Source organism: Eublepharis macularius, chromosome 1 (assembly GCF_028583425.1).
Source record: "Eublepharis macularius isolate TG4126 chromosome 1, MPM_Emac_v1.0, whole genome shotgun sequence".
Taxonomy (NCBI): Eukaryota; Metazoa; Chordata; class Lepidosauria; order Squamata; family Eublepharidae; genus Eublepharis; species Eublepharis macularius.
The window spans coordinates 134,402,234-134,422,967 of record NC_072790.1 but is presented as its reverse complement, the minus strand read 5'-3'; the positions used below and the strand labels follow the sequence as shown (position 1 = coordinate 134,422,967).

The following is a 20,734-nucleotide window of genomic DNA, read 5'->3' as shown; positions in this document are numbered from 1 at the left end:
TGCAAAGGGGAAAAGCCTGCTGTAAAATCTCCAGCCAGCAGATTGGCATGGGCACATTGACATGGTGCCAGAGCTGAGGAGATTTCAGACCTGCCCCTGGAGCCGCTGTGGGCAGATTTCTGGGCAGCTTTGGTAGGCCGGGCACTGGTCATTAGACTACGTTTAGGAGGGGGGGGGGGAGGGGGAGAGGTTGCCTCACTTGCCAATCTAGGCTGAGCCTGGCAGAATCGTACAATTTCCTCCCTCATGGTTTGCCTCAGAAAGGACAAAATATCAGGAAAATGAAGCCCCATCGGGTATGTTACCAGCCATCCTTGAGTCCACAGCGGCAAGTTGTGGTGTCCAAGTCGCCCCAGAAGGGCCTGCTGCAGATCCTCCCGGCAGGAGGATGGCAAGCACGTCTTTGGACACCGCACACGGCTGAATGTGGGCTCTGCCAGCATTTCCCGCCTTTTTTGCTGCTGCTGCCTCTGCGCTTTTCTCTGCTTCAGAGCAGGATTGCGCCATCGATTTAGAGCCCGACTGCTTCTGTTTGCGTTTTGAAACTATACACGGCTCAGATGCCGGAAAGGTGCCGGGATTCCATTCCTGCTGTACAAGCAGGACGGTACCGGATGACTTGGCGTTTCCCGCTGTAATTGCTGCTGTAATTAGGCTCCCCTCCTCGCCATCCATAAAGCTCCCATCGGAGTCAGTCAGCTCCATTGCCTATAGGCTTGAAATTTGTGGAGCTCAGAAGAAAGGCAAAAGTAAAAGAGCAGGATAGCGAAAATGGAGGGAAGAATAGTCTGAAGAATCAAAAGTGGAAAGAGGAAGTCTGAATAGAAAAATCTAGTTAAGAAAGTGAAGTCAAATGGCTGAGCAATCTGCCAGAGCTACTGCTCTCCCTGGAGGCAGGAAAGAACTGAAGAGAGGGTGGCCCCACACACTAGACAGGAAGAGGAAGAAAAATTAGTTCCTGCCTCCCTGATTGGATGGTGGGAATCACCCAAGATGTCCTCCGCCTCAGAGGGAGAAGCACTGTTTTGCATGATTTTGGTCCTACCTTGAAGGCAGGTTTCAGAATGTGTTGCTGGGGGACTGCTGCTCCACCCCTTGGCCTCTGGCCTACAAGGTCCCAAAGAGTCCTATCTTGTCCCCTGTGCTTTTCAACATCTATATAAAGCTACTATGAAAGGTCATTCAAAGATCTCAGCGGATATGTTACTAATATCTTTGATTTCTTGTTGCATTTTATGATTGGCATTACAAGTTACTTTAATGTTTTATTATTTATTTGGGATCCTTGAATTATAAATGTTTATAAAAGTGGGGCTTAAAATAAATAGTGCAGTAACACTGGCATATGCTTATTAATTATCCCTATTAATACTGAAAACACACTTCCAAATGAAGTGTATGAGACTTGAAAACTATTTATGAGAATGTTGATTCTTCCCCTGCCATCTATCAGAAGGAAATACACATCCTCATTAGAAACCAAGTATCTTCTTCACTCTTACAGTATTTAAATAAATAAAAAGACTGACATGCAGATAAATCACACTACATTTTGTCAGTACTAATTCGTAACACCCAAAAGGTTCATCAATTCACCCTGTTTTCTTCCAAGCTCATGTAGTCTATACAGAAAATGCTGATGGAATTCTGAGTCTGAAGCTAGCTGAGGGAAAATTAATTCACTTCCTCAGTTTTCAGTTTCTCGGCATTCATCCCAGTATTTGCATCAATGCTCAGTTTTCTTCCCATACTGACCACTGTTGCAATTTTAACAGAACACAAAGCTAGATGGCTGGCTGTGTGCCTGATTGTTTATTATTGGCTCTTGGCTTAGAAGATCATGGTTTGAGGGGGTGGGGCAGCGGAGCAACTGGAAAGAGGTACCAATTAATCAGAACAGAAATTGTGAGCACTCTCTATTCCTCTAAGAATATCTAACAATTCCCACAACATAGTACTTGAATATTGAATGCGAGCCACTTAATTTTATAGTCAAACTAAAAAACCCAAACTGTTCCAGTTTATCAAATTCTTTTTAAAAAGACAGAAATTGCATTAAAAAGCATTACCAAGCCTACAATGAAATCAGTGAAAAGATCAACTTGAATTCTGTCCTTATATTTAACTATCATGCTGCTTTATAAGCAATTATTAAAATGCCTGTTTTTCAGGAAGTACAGCAACAGGAGGCAGATTAAAAGTCAGTACTATATATTCATTTACTTTTGAAAACACTTGCAATGTTATACTCTTAGTTATAGATACTTTCCTCTCTATTCTCTCAATTTTTACCCCTCTCCTGTTAATCTAAGCTTTAAAACGGACCTTTGGACACTTACTGTGAAGGGTCCTTCTCCTCTGAGGACAGGAGGACATCTTGGGTGTTTCCCTTTGCCCAATCAGGGAGGCAGGAAGTAGAAAAAAAATTTCTTCCTCTTCCTATTGGCGTCTGGAACACCCCACTCTCCAGTTTGGGTGACTCCAACAGCAGTAAAGAATTCATGGAAAAACTCAGCCCTTGTAGCATAAGAGGGGGAAAAAACAGATCCCTAAAACATGGGGACATCAGAAACTAGAACAACGTTAGAACACGGAGAATAAACATACAACTTCAAGGGTACAGGACAACAGTACTGTCAGACATGGAGAACAGAGTGATGCAGACAGGCAAACAGAGGTAGAGGAATTAAGAGAACCCTGGGAGGGCAAGATGTCGTCCTGTCCTCAGAGGAGAAGGACCCTTCACGGTAAGTGTCCAAAGGTCCGTTCTCCCTCTGAGGCGGAGGACATCTTGGGTGCTCCCAAAGCAGTTAATATCCATTGAGTGGGTCAGGGTTCTCATCCTGCATCACATGTTGCAAGACACTTCTGCTGAATGCGGCGTCCGCAGAGTCGTATAGGTTCAGCTTGTAATGCCTGACGAAGGTGGAGATAGTGGACCATGTGGCCGCTCTGCAAATTTCTTCCACTGAAGCGTTGTTATGTAATGCTGCGTTGGTTGCTGCACTTCTGATCGAGTGCGCTGTAACTCCTTGAGGGACATCTCGCTTGCAGGCTTTGTAAGCCTCCATGATGCAGATCCGAATGCTTCTGCCGATGGTAGATTTGGACATTCTCTTGCCTACGTTTGGTGGAGAGGTATTGACAAATAGGAAATCCGATTTCCTTATCGGTTCCGTCCTGGACAAATAAATCTTAAGGGTGCGCTTCACATCCAAGTTGTGCCATTCTTTCTCCTTTGGATGAGAAGGATTGGGACAAAATGATGGCAGGTGGATCTCCTGAGATCTGTGGAATGAGGAAATATTCTTGGGCAGGAAGGTGGGGTCCGTGCGCAAGACCACCTTGTCCCTATGAAATTTGCAATGTCCAGGTTTGATAGAGAGAGCCCCTAGTTCGGAAATCCGTCTGGCGGATGTGATGGCCACTAGAAAAATCGCCTTAAGCTTCAGCCATTTCATTGGGACTTCTCGCAGAGGTTCGAAAGGTGCCTTGGTCAGTGCTGACAGAACTATGTGCAGCCTCCACGTAGGAAAATGGTGTATCGTTGGAGGACTTAACAGAGCAGCTCCGCGCAGGAAGCAGTGAATGTGCGGGTGTCGAGCCAGACTAAGCCCGTCCTGTGAGGACAGCACTGACGATAACGCTGCCACCTGCCTGCGCAAGGTGGCCGGTTTCAGTCCCAAATCAAGCCCCTCCTGTAGAAAGGCCAGCACAAAGTTCTGTTGAGGATGCATGTAGTCCACCTTTTTCCTCTTTGCCCACCTGATGAAGGCCTTCCAGGCGGTGTTATAGATTCTCATGGTCAACTTCTTCCTGGAAGACAGCATAGTTTGAACCACTTGTGTGGAATATCCTAATTTGGAAAGCGATTGCCTCTCAATTTCCAGGCGGTCAGACACATCCAGTCCGGATCGGGATGGAGAATCGGTCCCTGGTGTAGCAAGTCTGGAGCAGTAGGCAGTCGAAAGGGTGGTGACACTGCTAGGGACTGTAGGAACGAAAACCAAGGTCTCCTCGGCCACCATGGGGCGATTATTATCACTTCCGCGTCTGACTCTGCTATCCTCCGGAGTAGTCTCGGGATAACCGGAAGAGGAGGGAAGGCATAGAGGAGACCCTCTGGCCAGTGAGCTGAGAGGGCGTCGATTCCCTCTGCCAGCGGGTGAAAGTACCTCGACAGGAAGCGGGGAATCTGACAATTCAGATGTGTCGCGAACAGGTCCATGATGGGTTCCCCGAGTCTGTCCGTGACCAGGCGGAACGTCTCCTGTTTTAAGGACCACTCCCCTGGGAGGATGGACTGTTGGCTCAGCCAGTCTGCCTGGAGGTTGGCTGTCCCTTTGATGTGTTCCGCTTGGATGGAAAGTAGATTCGACTCTGCCCACGAGATGATTTCCATCGCTTCCTTGTGCATCCTGGAGGACCTGGTACCCCCTTGCCTGTTTATGTAGGATTTGGCCAAGATGTTGTCCGTCCTTATCAAGATGTGCTTTCCCTGTATTGAGTTGGAGAAGTGAGTTAGAGCCAGGCGGATCGCTCTGATCTCCAGGATGTTGATGGGTAAACGCGACTCCTCTTTGGACCAAAAACCTTGTGCTGGGTGTTCGTCCAAGGTTGCTCCCCAGCCCGATAGGCTCGCATCCGTGAACAGTTGTGTCGACCGGTGGTTCAGGAAGGACTTTCCCTGACGTAGGTTCGAGTCCCTGGTCCACCACCTGAGACTCTCCTTGACCTCCCAGGGGACTACCACCGGGCAGTCGAGCTTGGACATGATCCGAAATTGGAAGGGACGTAGGAAGTTGAGTAGAATCCTGGAGTGAAAATGACCCCAACAGATGGCCTTGCACGCGGCTACAAGGGTGCCCATCACTTTGGCAGGCTTTAATAAAGGCGTGGATCTGTCCTGAATCACTGACCTGATCAAGTCCTTGGTTTTGAGAATCTTCTCCTGAGGCAGGAGGATGAGACCCCTCTTGGTGTCTATTATCATCCCTAAATGGTGGAGCTCTTTTTCATGTTTATCAGGAAACCATGAGCCTGGAGGCAGCGAACAACCGTCCACGTGTCCTGGGTCGCCTTCTCTCTGGAATGTGCCCGTAGGAGGATGTCATCCAGGTAGGGATGGACGTGAATCCCGGATTCCCGAAGCTGAACAATGGGATTGATCAAGACCTTTGAGAACACCCTGGGCGCCATGGCCAGACCGAAGGGGAGCTCTCTGAACTGAAAGTGACGTCCACCAACGCAGAACCTCAGAAAGCGTCTGTGGGAAGGATGAATGGGTATGTGTAGGTAAGCTTCGGTCAGATCTATCGAGGTCATGAAGTCCCCCGGCCTGAGAGCCTCAGAGATGGAGCGCAACGTTTCCATTCTGAAATGTTTCAGCTGAATGAATTGGTTTACAAACTTTAAGTCCAGGATTGCCCTCCAATCTCCATTTTTCTTTGGGACCGTGAAAAAGATGGAATAGACTCCCAGGCCTGTCTCGTTGTGTGCCACTGGCTCTATTGCTTCGATGTCCAGGAGATGCTGTATCGCCTTCATGGTGATTTGTTTTCTTTTCAGGTTCTTGCGAAGAGGTGACTTGAGGAAACGATCCGGTGGTAGGGATTTGAACTCGATGACATACCCTTGGGAGACTACCTTGGTGGTCCACTCGTCCGAGTGAGTCTCTTGCCATACTTGGCGGAAGTGCTGTAGTCTCCCCCCCACCGGAATCTGCTACGTGTCAGGACTTTGGAGCTTTGGGCCCAAATCCTTGTCGGTCCCCTCTGTACTGAGATGCTTTGTAGGATTTGGAACCGAAGGAGCCTTTCCTTTGAGTGGGCTTGGAGGAGCCCCAGGATGGTCGTTTGTTGTCTTGACGAAACCTGGGTAGCACATGCTGTGACCGAAAGGACTGGGAGGGATAACTGCGTTTGTCTGACCTTCTGAGGGTCTTAGGGAGCGCCCTTTTCTTATCTCTGGTCTCGACCAGGACCTTGTCCAGGGGCTCCCCGAACAGTTTGTCGCCTTGGAAAGGGTAAGCCATGAGAATAAACTTTGAGTGTAGGTCCGCAGGCCAAGCTCTCAGCCAGAGCAGTCTCCTGGCGGTGGTCGCAGAAGCTATCACCCTGGAAGAGAAAGTCAAAGCGTCCAGAGTGGCGCCGGCGGTAAAGGTGTTGGCTTTTAGGACTCTGTTGGCTCCCTCTAGCAGACGTCTGCGGTTGCCCAGCAGGAGCTGGATAAGCTTACGAATCCATACGATCGCCGCCCTGGACACGATGGAGGCAGATGATGCCGCTTGGATGGCCATAGCTGACGCCTCGTGCGCCCGTCTGAGTGCAGTCTCCGCCTTCCGATCTAAATTATCTCTAACCGCTCCTTGACCGTCTTCAGTCAGCAGGCCAGAGGACTGGAGTGCCGCTACGGGTGCGTCGATCTTAGGTACCTGCAGGAACTCATTGGTGAAAGAAGGTAAGGCATAAAGTTTTTTAACAGAGCTGTGGTATTGTTTGGGAACTGTTGGTCTCAACCACTCTGCCCTCAATTGCTTTTCAAAGTACTCGGGGAAAGGAAAAACCCTTTCTGGGGTACTATCTCTAGGGAAGAATTCTCTGCAGCCTTTGGGCCTTGAAGACCCCTTGGTACCCTTGGGGTCCTCCTCCCCCTTTCCCGGAGACTCCTGGAGTTCTAAGGCAGCCAGGATCTTGGATAGTAAATATTGGTAGTCCTCAGCCTTGAAGAGTCTATTAGTCTGTTCTGGGATAGACATCTCTTCTTCTTCCTCTTCCTCGGAAAGGAAGTCCCCTTGTTCCCCTTCCTCGCTATCAGAGGACGATGCATCCCCCCAGAAGCACCCGCTGTCTCTGGCGTACGTTGGGGCAGACTTTTGGGCGGCTTTAGTTGGCCAGTGAACCTCAGTTCTTCTCTGCTTGCTAGAGGGAGAGGCAGAGGTAAGGGGCCGATTGCTATGGGACATGGAGACAGGCTGGTGAAGCTTCCCAACCTCCTCCCTTATCATTTGTCTCAGGAGTGGAATGAAGTCCCCAGCTGGGGGCTCTCCATGGGCCTGCGGCTGCCCGAAAGCAATGGGTACAGTACCTGCTGCTTCAACATTTTCAGTAGTCAAGGCAGGTGAGGCAGGCCTGGAATCGTTTTCTGCCAAATCTCCCGGCGGGAGGTTGGCAAGCACGTTGTTTTCAGCCGCGCGGGCAAAATCGCGAACGCTGCCACTTTTTCCCGCCGTTTCCGCGCCTTTTTCTTCTTCCCGGCGAGCGCGCGATGTCGATCTTGGGTCCTGAGCTCTTCTGGGTTGTTTCTTTGAAGAGATACACGGCTGGCTAGCCGGAAAGGTGCCGGGATTCCGTTCCAGCCCAAGGGGCAGGACGGTACCGGGAAGGTCGCTCAGGGTCTCGGATGGGATCGCCACTGCCGAGTTCTCCTCCTCGGCGTCCATAAAGCTCCCGTCGGAGTCCCTGGATTCCATCTCCAGGGGACTCAGTAAGTTCGGAGCAAAGAGAAAGGGGAAGGAGAAGGACACAGAGGGGAGACTAATGAGAGAGATGAGTAAAGAGAATAGATAGCAAGGGCTTGACGAGAAAGCAAAAAGCAGAAGTAGTAGACAGGGAAGATAGGCAGAGAGAACTGCCTAGGCAACTGCTCTCCCTGGAGGCAGGAAAGAACTGGAGAGTGGGGTGTTCCAGATGCCAATAGGAAGAGGAAGAAAATTTTTTTTCTACTTCCTGCCTCCCTGATTGGGCGAAGGGAAACACCCAAGATGTCCTCCGCCTCAGAGGGAGAAGTGATAATATTTTACAAGAGTCAAATTTATGTTTAAAATACTTTTAACTTCCAAAGAGGCTTTTTTTTTACCAACAGTAATTCCTAAATAATAATATTCCCAATTAGAGAAACAGCACTAACTTACACATTTCAAGAAAATCACTTTTAAGAATAGTTACCTGTAACTTGTTTGTCTGGAAGAGATGGAATTGGAATGGCTGATCCAAACTTAATCAAAAGACGCTCATATAGCCAGTCAAAGTGTTTATATCTGTGGTTGACAGATCGATTAGTGTTCTGTAAAACAGGCAGAAAAAACTCTTCCTTATGATTTCTCTAAAATATATTTACTAGCTGCTACAAGTATTGTAGTTATTTAACTGCTCAATGGAGTCTCATAAGAGCTATTCTAACCCACATAAAGCTTATGCTTCAGTAAATGTTTTAGTTCTTAAAAGGGCCAGAAGGGCATTTGAAACATTCCAAGAAGCCACCTGATGGCAAAGTGTTTGGTATGCACTTACTGTACATGTAAGCTGATACTCTATGTAGCTCTTCAGACCATACATTTTAGAACCTTTTTTTGGATCAGCCACAACACAGTCAAACGTAGAGGTAGGATAAACCCACATTGGACCATAATCTCCAATCTGTGGGGCAACAAAACATATTTATGTGTAGCATGTTTAGAATTCATAAATTCTAAATAAGTAATGGTTTATATAGAATATACATTTAGATCCTAAGAGTTGGTAGTTCTGTCTGAAATTTACTAATACTTGTAAGTGTCAACATTTGACAGGAAAGCAGCCAAGTGGAACCCATAGCATTTAGGGTCTTGTAGAGACTGTTATTTTCCATTAATGGATCTAATATAATTAGAAGTACGTAACATAATTTTAACTGGCTCTGAAGTGTAACAGTCATGCTAAAGGACACAAGGGATAGGTCAGGAGGTAAAATGCATAAAAACTGAAAGCAACATAATTCGTACTGTAGGGACCATGATCAAAGTTCAATGTGTTAACTATTTCTAACATGTGTGGCTGCGATTCCACAGGCTCCGAGCCAGGCAGGATACTAGGCATGCAGACTTAATGCATCTTGCATTGAAACAGTGCTTATCCTAGGTGCTTACTCATAAAGCTCAAGTGTACTGTATTTTAATAAAGCACACATATTAGTGTCTCAAGCAGTTGTCACAAATATTTTTTAAAAACTTACAATTATGGGAATTTTCTCTTTGGGTTTTACTAGCTGCTTTGCCAACAGATACTGTTCCACTCCAGGTTTTGCAAATCCAGGAAATCTGATCAAAGAAATAAAGTGACTGAATCCTTTTTTCAGAGGCTCTCTATCAGATTCAGAACAGCCAGCCATATTTCACAACAGGCACTTGGTTTTTGACAAGCTAGATGTAGCAATTAGTATGCTAATAATGTCAAAATGATCTAGTTGCTGACTGATTAACAATTACATTAGCAAGGCATGAAGCTGCACTTGCAACTCTCTCATTGGATAAACTAAGCCAATCAGAACAAAGTGTGCAGAGGAACAGTTAGTACCAACTGCCACAATATCATCATCTGAAAGGTCTCTGAATTCTCTTCTGTCTGTTGATAAACTACAGTTTCCTGAAGCCAAGCAATAGTCACATCCCAGCCATCTTATCCATGTGCCTTTCCCATGTACTAGTATCTGTGACATTTTTGTAACAGACCAATTGCATACTTTATAGGACAAATGGCATGTATATCATGCGTGCAAGAAACTCAGATTCAAATAATAGTTTTCATAATTTGTCCCACTATCTCTGTTTCCCTCACTCCCACCCCACTGAGCACTGTGAGCTTTACTTGTTCAGTGGTATTTTCATAGCAGCTCCACGACTATTCCCACGCTGAAGCCCTGCTGGATCTGATGTCTCTGGATCTTTATAACCAAGGTAGGACGAAGGTGTAGATTTGGGGTCATCCCAGTCATCATCCCAGTCATCATCATCAGCAGCCGCTACAAGCAAGAGCATTTTCATTGTTTAATTTTCAAAAGTACATTATTCACACAAAATAAACTTGTATTCTATTTTTTTTTAAAGCTGTGGCAATAGTTCCTATTTAGGGTGACTCTAATACTATATCCAAACAAAGATGCATTTTGAAGTACAAAACTATACTATCCAAAGTCAGAGAAATATACTGGAAGAAATAGAACAGAAATAGGTTCTCATCTTTGAAGGTCTAGCCACTATTAATGAAATGTGCATTAAGAAACTGCCACTGGTTTTAATATTTTTATTTGCCTTGTAGTTTTAGCAGAATTCTGTACGTATCAAAAGTCATTCTCTCAAATTATATTTGGGTCCCACTGCTCCCCCCCCCAACAATCCTCACCAGTTATAGAAACATTTAGCTGACCTGGACCTTGATAAGCCTGTGGATGACCAAAAGCTGCTGCATCCCAGTTGTTTGAAGAGCTGTTTTTTTGTCTAGTTTCTGGTTTCACTGCCCAGCTATCACCAGTTGTATTATCCCAGCTTGACCAGGGGTCATTTGCACTGCTAGCCTACATTAAAAGGAGGAGGGGAGAGGAGAACACAATTGTTTTGGGGGGGGGAATATAACAGCAACAAGTTACGTGTCTGTAGTTACAGAATGCAAGTTCTATTTAGCAATATAAAGATGACAGTCTGAAGTAAGAAAAAGACAATATAAGGATATAGAAATTTTTGTTCTTATATTCTAACTGAAAAGGTAGAAGACTTGATTAGTTTAAAATATGCCTAGAGAAAGACTTGCAAGTTAATCAAGAGCAAACCATCCATACACACTACTGAACATAACCAAGTTTAACAGAATGTAATCGATATTTATAAACTCATTTGCCTTCCAAAGATTCAAAGGCAGAACCAAATGAATAGTGCCCAACAAGTTACAAAATTTCTATATGCACAATTTATTCCAACCACAATATCTGGTGTTAATGAGACACAGGCAGGACAAGAAAGTAGATGTAGTGTGGAAAGTAGGGACATGCAGTTTGTTTTGGAATTTGGATTAAAATACTGAATTTTGGCTGATTTGGTAAAATTTGGGTATTGCAAATTTAAAAAAAAAATCCAAATTGTTCTGTAAAAATTCAGTAAAATTTAGCCATTGTTGAAAATTTCATAATAGCCCCCAGATTGATTTTCCCATAGAAAATCAATCTGGGGGCTATCCGGAGGGCTGGGGGTGGAATTTTTCAACCAAACTTCACCAAATTTGGAAGGAATCTACTCCCAACTCTCCTTTAAATACCCTCCAAGTTTAATTAAGATTGGCCCCTGGGGCCAATTCTATGAGCCCCTGAATGAGGTGCCCCCAACCTCTCAATTGTTTCCTACAGGAAAAAAATCAAAGTTGCTATTGCAGAAACACACTGGAGAAAGGCTGCCATGGCCAAGGCACACTCCCAAATGCAAGCTGAGCTCATTTCAGAGAAATCCCAACAGAACCAAACTGAAGCACAGGAATAGAATCCCCCTAGAATCAAAGTGAAGCAACATCACTTCAGAGAATCACATCAACCCAGACCAAACTGAAGCAAGGGGCACTGCTGCAACTTAACCCAACAGAAGCAAACTGAAGCAAGGGAATGGAATCCCTCCCCTGAAACCAAAGTGAAACAAGGGGACCAACATCACATCATAGAATCACACCCATTCCACCCAAACCAAACCAAAGCAAGCAACACTGTTGCAACCTAGCCCAACAGAACCAGTGTCATTCTCAGCAGCCAGGCACTGATTTCAGCCAGTGGGGAAACACCACAGAACACAACTGAGCAGTACCCAGCCACATAGGGTTGCCAGCCTCCAGGTGGTGGGTGGAGATCTCCTGGAATTACAACTGATCTCCAGGCCACAGAGATCAGTTCCCCTGGAGAAAATGGCTGCTTTGGAGGGTGAACTCCATGCTATTATACCCTAATGAGGTCCCTCTCCTCCCCAAATGCTATCCTCTTCAGACTCCACCCCCCCCCCAAATCTCCAGGAATTTCCCAACCTGGAGCTGGCAACCCTACAGCCACAAGGACAAGGCATTCCCTTTTTCAATTTGTTTCTTTTGTGCTAAGTTGCAACAGTCTTACATTTGTACTAAGCCTATATAATCCTAATAATATTGTTTTCAGAAAATGTTAATGTGAGGCCCCGCCCCGCCGGCCGCGCCTTCCCCGCGTCCCGCCGTCCCGGGGGTGACCACCAGGGGGAGGTTGAAGGTGCTCCCTCTGCCTCAGACTGGATAGGGGCAGTGGTTCCAGCACCAAGCTCTGCCTCCTATCTGGCGTTCTGGAATACACTCGCTCTCTCTCTGTGTCCAACCTTCCAACTAGCCGTCTCCTCCTCCGCGTCACTGGGAGCTCCCTTCTTATAGTCCCTCCTGGCTCTGCCCCCTGGCTTTCCACCAACCCTCTCCCCTGGCTCATCTGCCTTAGTGGCTAACACCTGTCTGCTCCCGCCTGGTTGGTTCCCCTGCCCTTCCGTCACCCTTTCTCCCCATGCTCTCTCCTTGGTGCCTGCTTCTTCCCTCCACCATCCTTCACCAATCCACGGTGCCGCTTCAGACCGGGGAGCCCTCCCAGGAGCCATCCAGCCAACCCAGAGCGGGGATGTCTCGCTGTGCGTCCCTCCTTCCGCCCGCCCCATCCAGGCCTTCCCCCTCCCCGCGTTGGGCCGCGCCCGCCCCGGGGCCGCCTCCCCGGGCGGCCGCGCCGGCGCCGGCGCTACTCTCCTCCGGCCTCCGCTCCCGCCTCTCCGCCGCGCAGCCGTCGTCCCGCCGGGCAGCCGGCCCGGCCCCGGCCGCTCCGCAGCCGCGAGATGCGGCCGCGGCCGCAGCCGGCCCAGCTGCAGCAGCGGCGGCGCCGGGCACGACCCCTCCGGCGGCGGCGACGGCGGCAGACCCGGCGGCTCTAGCGGCGGTGTCGGTAGGCCCCGCCGCTCCGGCGAAGGCCGCGTCGGGGGCGGCAGGCCTCGCGGCTCCCGCGGCGGCGGTGGGGCAGGCGGGAGTGCGGCCGGGAAGCCGAGGGCCGACGTCCCCTCCGAATCCGGCATTGCGGGCCCCCAGGTAGGTTGGGGGGCTGGGCGGGGCTCGGGTGTCTGGTGGTGGGCTCCCGAGGGGGTGGGGGGTCGGGTCCAGTCCGGGGGGGAAGGGTCCACCCCGGACAGTTAACCTTCTGGAAATGCTACTCTGTATATGCCAAATAGAAAAACGAGAATCAAAACAGCCACACAGGAAGGCACAAAGCACATCCTAAAACAGAGAAAGGGAACTTGGTTCTAGCCCACTTAATTCCTGGGACACCCCCCCCCACCCCCAGCTCAGTAGAACGTTCATGTACTTAAATGGTAACATAAAAGAATTGTTAGTACCTCACAGGTTCATTTCGAATCCTAGCTTTCTATACAGATCTACAATAGTATCTCCTACTATCTACGTACAGAAAATAAAAATTGTTTTAAACTATGCATGTAACTTTCATAGCCAAGGAAAAGAAATCTCTCTCAATTCTGTGCATCATCATCAAATACTAAGAGTTTATATTTTCATACGTTTATTTAAATACTAGTTTATGCAGGTACAAAGAAACCATTATTCTGTATTTTCCAGATATGTCCTTATTATATTATAATCTTTATCAAGTTCTCCTTGATAATGACAAAAATTGTGTAGGAGGTGGAGGCTATGTTTTTTCGATTATTTTTATCCTTGTAACAGTTTTTTTCTCCAAAATGTTTTTACTGTAGAAAGTAGAAGGCCAGTAGAAGGAGTTGAAGGTGGGGACTGAGTAAAGATTTCCAAAGTATCTGTATGAGTGGTAGATGCCAGAGAATCCACCTTAAAAATAAGCAGCTCTCAGTGAATGTGGAAAGAAATTAGTAGGAAAACCCGGTTGAGCACCATAGTACAGAAAATTTCTCCTAAGCAAAGCTGATTACTGAAATGTATGCATGCTACAGGACTCTCAATATCAGAATGCCACATGCAGGCAAGCAGACGCATTTCTGAGTATGTCAAGATTTTGCCCTCACAGGCACAATCAAGCTACACTTTCAGAGTTTGAATCCTAGAAGCAAACAAGCAACCAACCACAGGGGACGCAGCCATTAAAGACAATCAGTGTCCATCCATCTCTACCATAATCATCGCACAAAACACACTTCCTAGCATGTATTTAATCAGCTTGCAAATTAACCTCATTTGTGTCCTTCGTTCTGTAACTATCTCACAATTCATGAAAGTTCAACATTACTGTGTTTCCACTGTAAAGGCTAGTGAATTCCTCTAGTGTTGCTGTTCCTCAAGGGAAGCATTAATGTATCGATTTGTTAGGGTTTACAATATTACATTCACTCTACTGAAAGCACAAGAAACTGACAGCTAATGTATTGCTAGGATAGAAAAAGAGGCTGTTACAGTTGCATATCAATAGTCAAGACAATACATTGCAGTATTCTGTTGAAGAGGTTAATAGAAAATGAGCAAAATAACGACAGCCAGAAGGGGCCTTATCTTGTCCCCACAACCTAGCTCTTATGCTGAGATCACAATGCTTAATGATTGGCTGAGCAACGTGCCTGAATTTTGCTTTGCCTCATCACTTCCAAGAAAATCAATATTCATGTCTCTGTTTTCAGACATAGCTATACTCATGTATCTACATAAAGAGTAAATCAGCAGCGGAACTGGCTGCCTAGGGATGTGGTAGATTCCTCCTCATTGGCGGTCTTCAAGGAGCAGCTGGACGAGTTCTCGCTGTGGATGCTTTAGGCTGTTCCTGCATTGAGCAGGGGGTTGAACTAGATGGTCTGTAAGACCCCTTCAAACTCTGTGATTCTATAATTCTATGTAGCCATAGCTTATTGTTTGGACATATTTAAATTATAAATGATAGTGGACTATCATCTTTCATCTAGTCAAAAGCCAGTTTCTTCAGAAGCAGCATTTTGGAAAGTTAAGTTTTCTGAAAACAATGTTAGTTGTCAGAATCATCACATAGGCCTAGTACAAACTTAAGACTTAGCAACAGGTAGTACAAACCACAGTTCATTGCCTGGTTATTTACTTAAAATGTTTTAGTCTGTCCTTCCATCCAAAAACCAATCCACAAGGAGGGTTAACAACTTCACACATGCAATGCCACTTAAACCACAAACTCTAAAGTAAAACTAGACTCCAGTTACAAATAGACAGCAAGCACATTATAAATCTCAAAGCATTTCACAAAGCTAAAGCTTGTACACTAAGAGTTTATGCATTTTATAAGCTCAAGTATAATCTTTAAAATGCAATGAAATACCAGCAAGGAAGGAGCAAGACCAACTTCACATGCGATAGCATTCTATAGTTGCAGTGCCACTACTCTAACTTCCAGCTTTCATGGCTACCTATCATACTTTAGATTGTGCAAGCACACCAAGAAGGATCTCAGTGCAGCTTTCGTGTGACCTTAGGTTTTTCCTATGAGTAGTTTTCAGGACTTTTCTCAACCCTGTTCAGCTGGTCTCTGACTAAGTCATTAGCCAAAAAGGAAGTTTCTTGTCTGCAGTGCAATGCTCCTTCCAATCAACAGTGGAGACTGTTCTGATTTAGATCAGAGCCTTTTGAGCTATCGTCCTATAAAATCAGCTACCCAAAACCTGAGCTTCGAGGCCATGTTCCTGCAAACTTTTTACTTATACTTGCTTTTAAAATGTAGTTGATGTAGTTCTCACCACAGTGACATCATAACATGGAAACCTTGCTGGGGTGTGCGAACTTTTAAAAGAATGCTAGACAGATAGGGAGGTCTTGGAGACCCATGCATTTCTTTTAAAACAAAATGAAGGGCTCAAATTCACACTTTAAAAAAATTACAAAATGATGTATTGGTGGTATATATATCCTGATAAATTAGCAAAAATGAGTAAAGGTTTGTCAAACAAATGTTGGAAATGTGAACAAGAAGGAACATTTTATCATCTTTGGTGGACTTGTTTTAAAGCAAAAACATTTTGGTCACAGATTCATATGATAATAAGAAAATTTTGAAGATCAATATACAATTTAAACCAGAAGCCTTTTTGTTGGGACAAACGGGAAAACAGTCGGAAAATAAACATGGTATCCTAAATATGACAACAGCAGCTAGGCTTTTTATATGTGCAAAAATTGAAAAAGTACAGCATTGCCTTCAATGGATGACTGGATTGTGAAAATGGAGTTAGCGGAAATGGCTAAACTTGCCGTTCTGATTCGAGATAAAACACTGTCTACTTTTATGGTTAATTGGAAACCCCTTACTGACTTTCTGTGTGAGATGAGAAAAAATGAACTGATGATTTGTGGACTTGATTTCTAAGAAGATAAACTTGGGAAAAATAAATAGAAGGGGCAGTATTGAAAAGGTAAATTTTAGAGGTATTAATACTACAAGTATAATGTGTGTAAAGATATGATAGGTGTTATGAGGATAGCTAAAATTTGTGCCTGCTAAAAATAAACACAGGTTTATGCTGTTTATGCTACATATGCTGTACTGGCAAAAAAGAATTATCAGTTGGAGAAAGGGGACAGAGTAAGCAAAAAGACTTGCCTTTTCAAGATGCCCAATTGTGTGCACTTCCCTCCCTTACAGAGCTGTTTTGCATACCATAGATGGCTGAAGAGCATGTAAAAGATAGAAATAGTAGAATAGCAGTGATTCAGTTTGTTGGAGCTCGGAGGTAAGATATAATGGAACTATGAGTATCAACTTTTCTGATGTCTAGACAGTATTTCAAGGGCCCTTTATCTACATTTTTTCCTAAAAAAAAGTTTGCCAGTACAGCAGTATGTTTAGTTTGTAGAATTAAGAACATTTACACTGGCAACAAGTTAATGATTAGGCTATTTATGTTAAGGAAACCATAATCTATTAATGGGTACAATCTTATCTAAACAAAGACTTTAAAAAAAATCTCCAGAGTAACTAGAATTGTTTTCCTACATTTACCATAGGATTAAGATGACATATTCTATTATGAACTGATTTTTTAAAAGATACTATACTTTTTAGCTTATTTAAGTATTACCTGTGTTCAGATAATGTGTCATCAAATAAAGAGCCATTATAAGCCACTTCCATTATAAGGATGGTATCCATGAAGGATCTATACAGGGCTTAAGAAAAACTTTTAGCGCCAAGGCTTTCAAGCCAACTTCCAATATAAAATACAAAATTAAAATCACAATAAAAGCAGTAAGTTACCTCTTTACCTGAGAACTAGCCCAAACGGAGCTGCTCAAATATGACCAAAAAAAAAGGGAGGGGGGGCCACGCAGACCAAACATGAGAGGTGCAAATGGCCATGTACAAGCCGATTCCACACCTTTCGGCTTGACTTCAGGGATAGTGAGGATTTTTGTCCCCTATGCAGAAGGGGCTTATGTCTTTTGTCTAATCTCTTCTTCACATTAGTATTCATCTTCTCAATAAAATTTGTTAATGTTCACAGAACTTTGCACTTAGTGTTCTCACATCCACCACCACCACCACCACCCCTGCATGTAACTAAGAATGCTTCTTGGATGAGCAGGAAGTTGAACTTAGTTCACAAAATGTAAACTCAATTCTCAATTCATACCACTACTGTTCGATACTTAAAATTCTGCTGGCTTGTCTGTTAGTATTCTAAAATAAAATTGTTAACCCCCCGTCCCCAAATAATTGTTTCTTCTATATTACTGCATTTCAGAAATATACTAAAGAAGTATTCAACTTTCAGTTTCAGTAAAGGAGTATTCAACGTTCACAATCTCAATAGGTGAACAAACACACATTATGTTGCATAGCTGCACAAATGTCTCTTCCAAGAAATCAAAGAACACAGTTTAGAACTTGCTACAGACTCTGAAAGTTCTTGCATTACAAGTTAGAAAGCTAGATTCTGAAAAAGGGAACATTTTCCCATGAATAATGAACATAGGCCTCCACAAGTGCCTAGATCAAAAGCTTGTTTTCCATACAACCAAGAGACCTTTGTACACCAGCACCAGGGAAGAAAAAAAAATCATCCTGCTTGTGATCACTGGACTGATAAAAGGCTTGCTATTGGATCTATGCAGAGTAACACAGCGAGACACTTTATGGAAGTGATCATGAAGCCACAGATAATGATGGACTGGGCTGCCTTAATCTCACAGAAGGGTCACTTACAGAGCTGCTCACTCCAGAGAGAGAAGCAGAGTGGGCAAGAAGTCTCAGAAAAGCTATGGCAGAAGAACAGGCCAAAGGAAACAGATGCCTGGGAGGCCCAAGGAAAGAAGGGGAATTAAGAACTGAGGCAGGAGACCTGGGAGATGGAGAGGTCCAGGATGAGTTTTAGATATTCCCAATGCTAGGTCATATTGCATGAGAAATGGGAACAGTTGTTCGAAATCTAACAACAAACAAGAGAGCAGAAGGAGGAAGAAAATTGAGGAACAATAGCAGAGAAGTAAATGGCATATACTGCAGAAGCAACCAATTTTGTATTTGAATCAGCCACCCAAATCTACTGACTGAACTGACTTAGGTCTCACAATGGTCACTAACATCCTAGGTACTGGGAAATCTGAAGCTTAATTCCAACAAAACATAAGTACTATTGGTGGTGACCAAAAGTTCCAACTGGGGATTTAACGTGCACCTGTTTTGGATTGGCTTGCCCTGCGCTTGAAGGAACAGGTCCATAGTTTGGAGGTGCTTCTGGGCCTACTGCTGGATAAGTAAATGGCAACTGCGGCCAGCAACACCTTCTACCAACTTCAGTTGGTTAGCTCCCAATTTGTTTCTGAGCACAATTCAATGTGCTAGTGTTGATCTTCAAAGCCCTATATGGGTTGGGACCAACATACCAGAAGGACTTCCTTATGAACCTATCCAACCATTATGGTCCAATGTCATCTTTCGAGGTCTCAATTCAGGTGCCCCTGCCTTCTGAAGTTTGGCAGGCGGAAACCTGGGAAAGGGCCTTCTTGGTTATGGTACCCAAACTCTGGAACTCCTTCCCCAGAGAGATTTTACTGACCCCTTCTGTTGTCATCTACCACCAGCACGTGAAGACTTTGTTTCATTCTCTGTTTCCTCAGTGATCTTACCTCCCTGCCCAATGTTTCAATTGTTGTTTTTATGTTTTTGTGTATATTTGAGCTCTGATTTTAATTGTTTTAATGATATGTTGTCCTTTTGGGTTGGTTTTAATGTTTTTAAAATGTGATTTTATTAGTGTGTTCTAATTAGCTTGCAACCCTAGTGGCCCTTGTGAGAGCAGAAAGGTGGGAATATAAATTTTGAAAAATATAAATAAATATAAGGTTGCCAGATCCACCCTCCAAAACAGTTCCTGAACCTTCAAGAGTTGCACAGAAGGGAGATACCTGCCAACTGCAGTTTCTCCCTGTGCTAGAACACTGTAACTGGAAAGACCACACCGCTTCTACAGTCTATGCATTATTAGAAATGGGCCTTCTCAGGATCTGGAAATGGAAGCTTCCAGCAGGCAGCTAGGTAAGTTTTACAAATTTAAACTAGACATGGCCACTAGGGAGAAAGAGAGTCATAGCAAGAAGCTCAGCCTGACTTCTGCAGGGAATGGCATCATCAGAAGAACTACCATCCTAGACTCAGTAATACACAACCACTAATTATACAATTCATTATAGCCTATCTACTGTGCTGATCTACAGAACCAGAATCTCTATTTTAAACCAATAGTTCGTCAAATTGCACTAAACGTGCAATTGATAAATATTTTGGTTAGTTATATATACATTTATAAAGCAGATACCCTTAATTTCAGAACTGTTACTTTAAAAACAGTCACATAATTTAGTGCTGGGAACATACTATTGCACCTGTGATTAGAAGTCTCAGGGAATTCTTGAGATGGGAACAGAAATCATCAGAAACAAACAAAGGAGAAAGTGCTGTAGTTAAAGGTGACCAACTATTCTAATACTATCAGAATAAATACATGTTTTAAGACAGTGGCCTTCAATCTGTGGACCATGCACCAACAGAAAGTTCCTCAGAAACAACAACATATTCACATTCGATTTCAAAAAAAGAAAAGTAAAAAATTAGGGGACTAGTTAGAAGGCAGCTGAAAGACTCTCAAGATGAGCAAAGGCCTCTAGAAGACTGAGGTTATTTAAAGCCAGTTAACAGCAGTTCAAATAAACTATATATCACGAAGACTGGAAAAGTATGAACAAGTCTAAGAGAATGCCAGCATTAAGAAGCAGAGTCAAGGAAACAATAAAAGACAGCTTCCTTTAACAAATGAAGTTTTTACCCAGATGATGATAACATAAAGGAACACACATTCTGCCAAAATCATGTTCGCAATAAAGGTAGCAAAAAACCAAACACATCAAAAAAGAATCTGAGGAGTATACTGCTACAATGACAAAAGCAGCAAACTTTTAAATATAAAACAGAAGCAACAAGACAAAATCAGATGACTGGTGTACAGGATTACTGGAAGAGATAAAGATACTGCAAAAGCTAAATAAATTATTTGCACTGTGCTTCACTGAAGAAGTTGCACAGACATCTAATTCTGAACCAATTTTTTTCCAGGAAGGGTATCTAAAGAACCAAGTAAAAATAATTACAAGGGAGGCTGTCCTAGGGTTAAATGACAAATTAAAAATTCACATCACTGGATGGCATATATTAGAGTTCCTAAAACTCAAATGTACAATTTCTGATCTAAACCAAAAATACAACTGGTCATTAAAATGTGTGCCCTTAACACAGGATTGGAAAGTAACAAAAGCATACATTAATTTTTAAAAAGCGCTGCAATTGAGAATAAGGACATTACATGCCCACTACCCCAGCATCTGTCCCAGGTAAATTGACAGAAAACATTATTATTAAATCTTGAATTGACCACTATGTACAAGAACAACTATGACCACTCCAA

General features: G+C 44.2%; 1 protein-coding gene across 1 annotated transcript in view; it reads right to left on the bottom strand.

The window, feature by feature from the left end:
* The window catches only part of SNX9 (sorting nexin 9), a 63,598-nt gene that overhangs the window by 19,902 nt on the left and 22,962 nt on the right, over window positions 1-20,734 (bottom strand). Inside the window, exons 5-9 of the mRNA XM_054970022.1 lie at window positions 10,182-10,329; window positions 9,624-9,777; window positions 8,992-9,076; window positions 8,292-8,417; window positions 7,947-8,064 (exon numbers count right to left, since the gene is read on the bottom strand). Of these exons, the coding sequence (XP_054825997.1) occupies window positions 7,947-8,064; window positions 8,292-8,417; window positions 8,992-9,076; window positions 9,624-9,777; window positions 10,182-10,329 (631 nt within the window). The remainder of the gene's footprint in view (window positions 1-7,946; window positions 8,065-8,291; window positions 8,418-8,991; window positions 9,077-9,623; window positions 9,778-10,181; window positions 10,330-20,734) is intronic.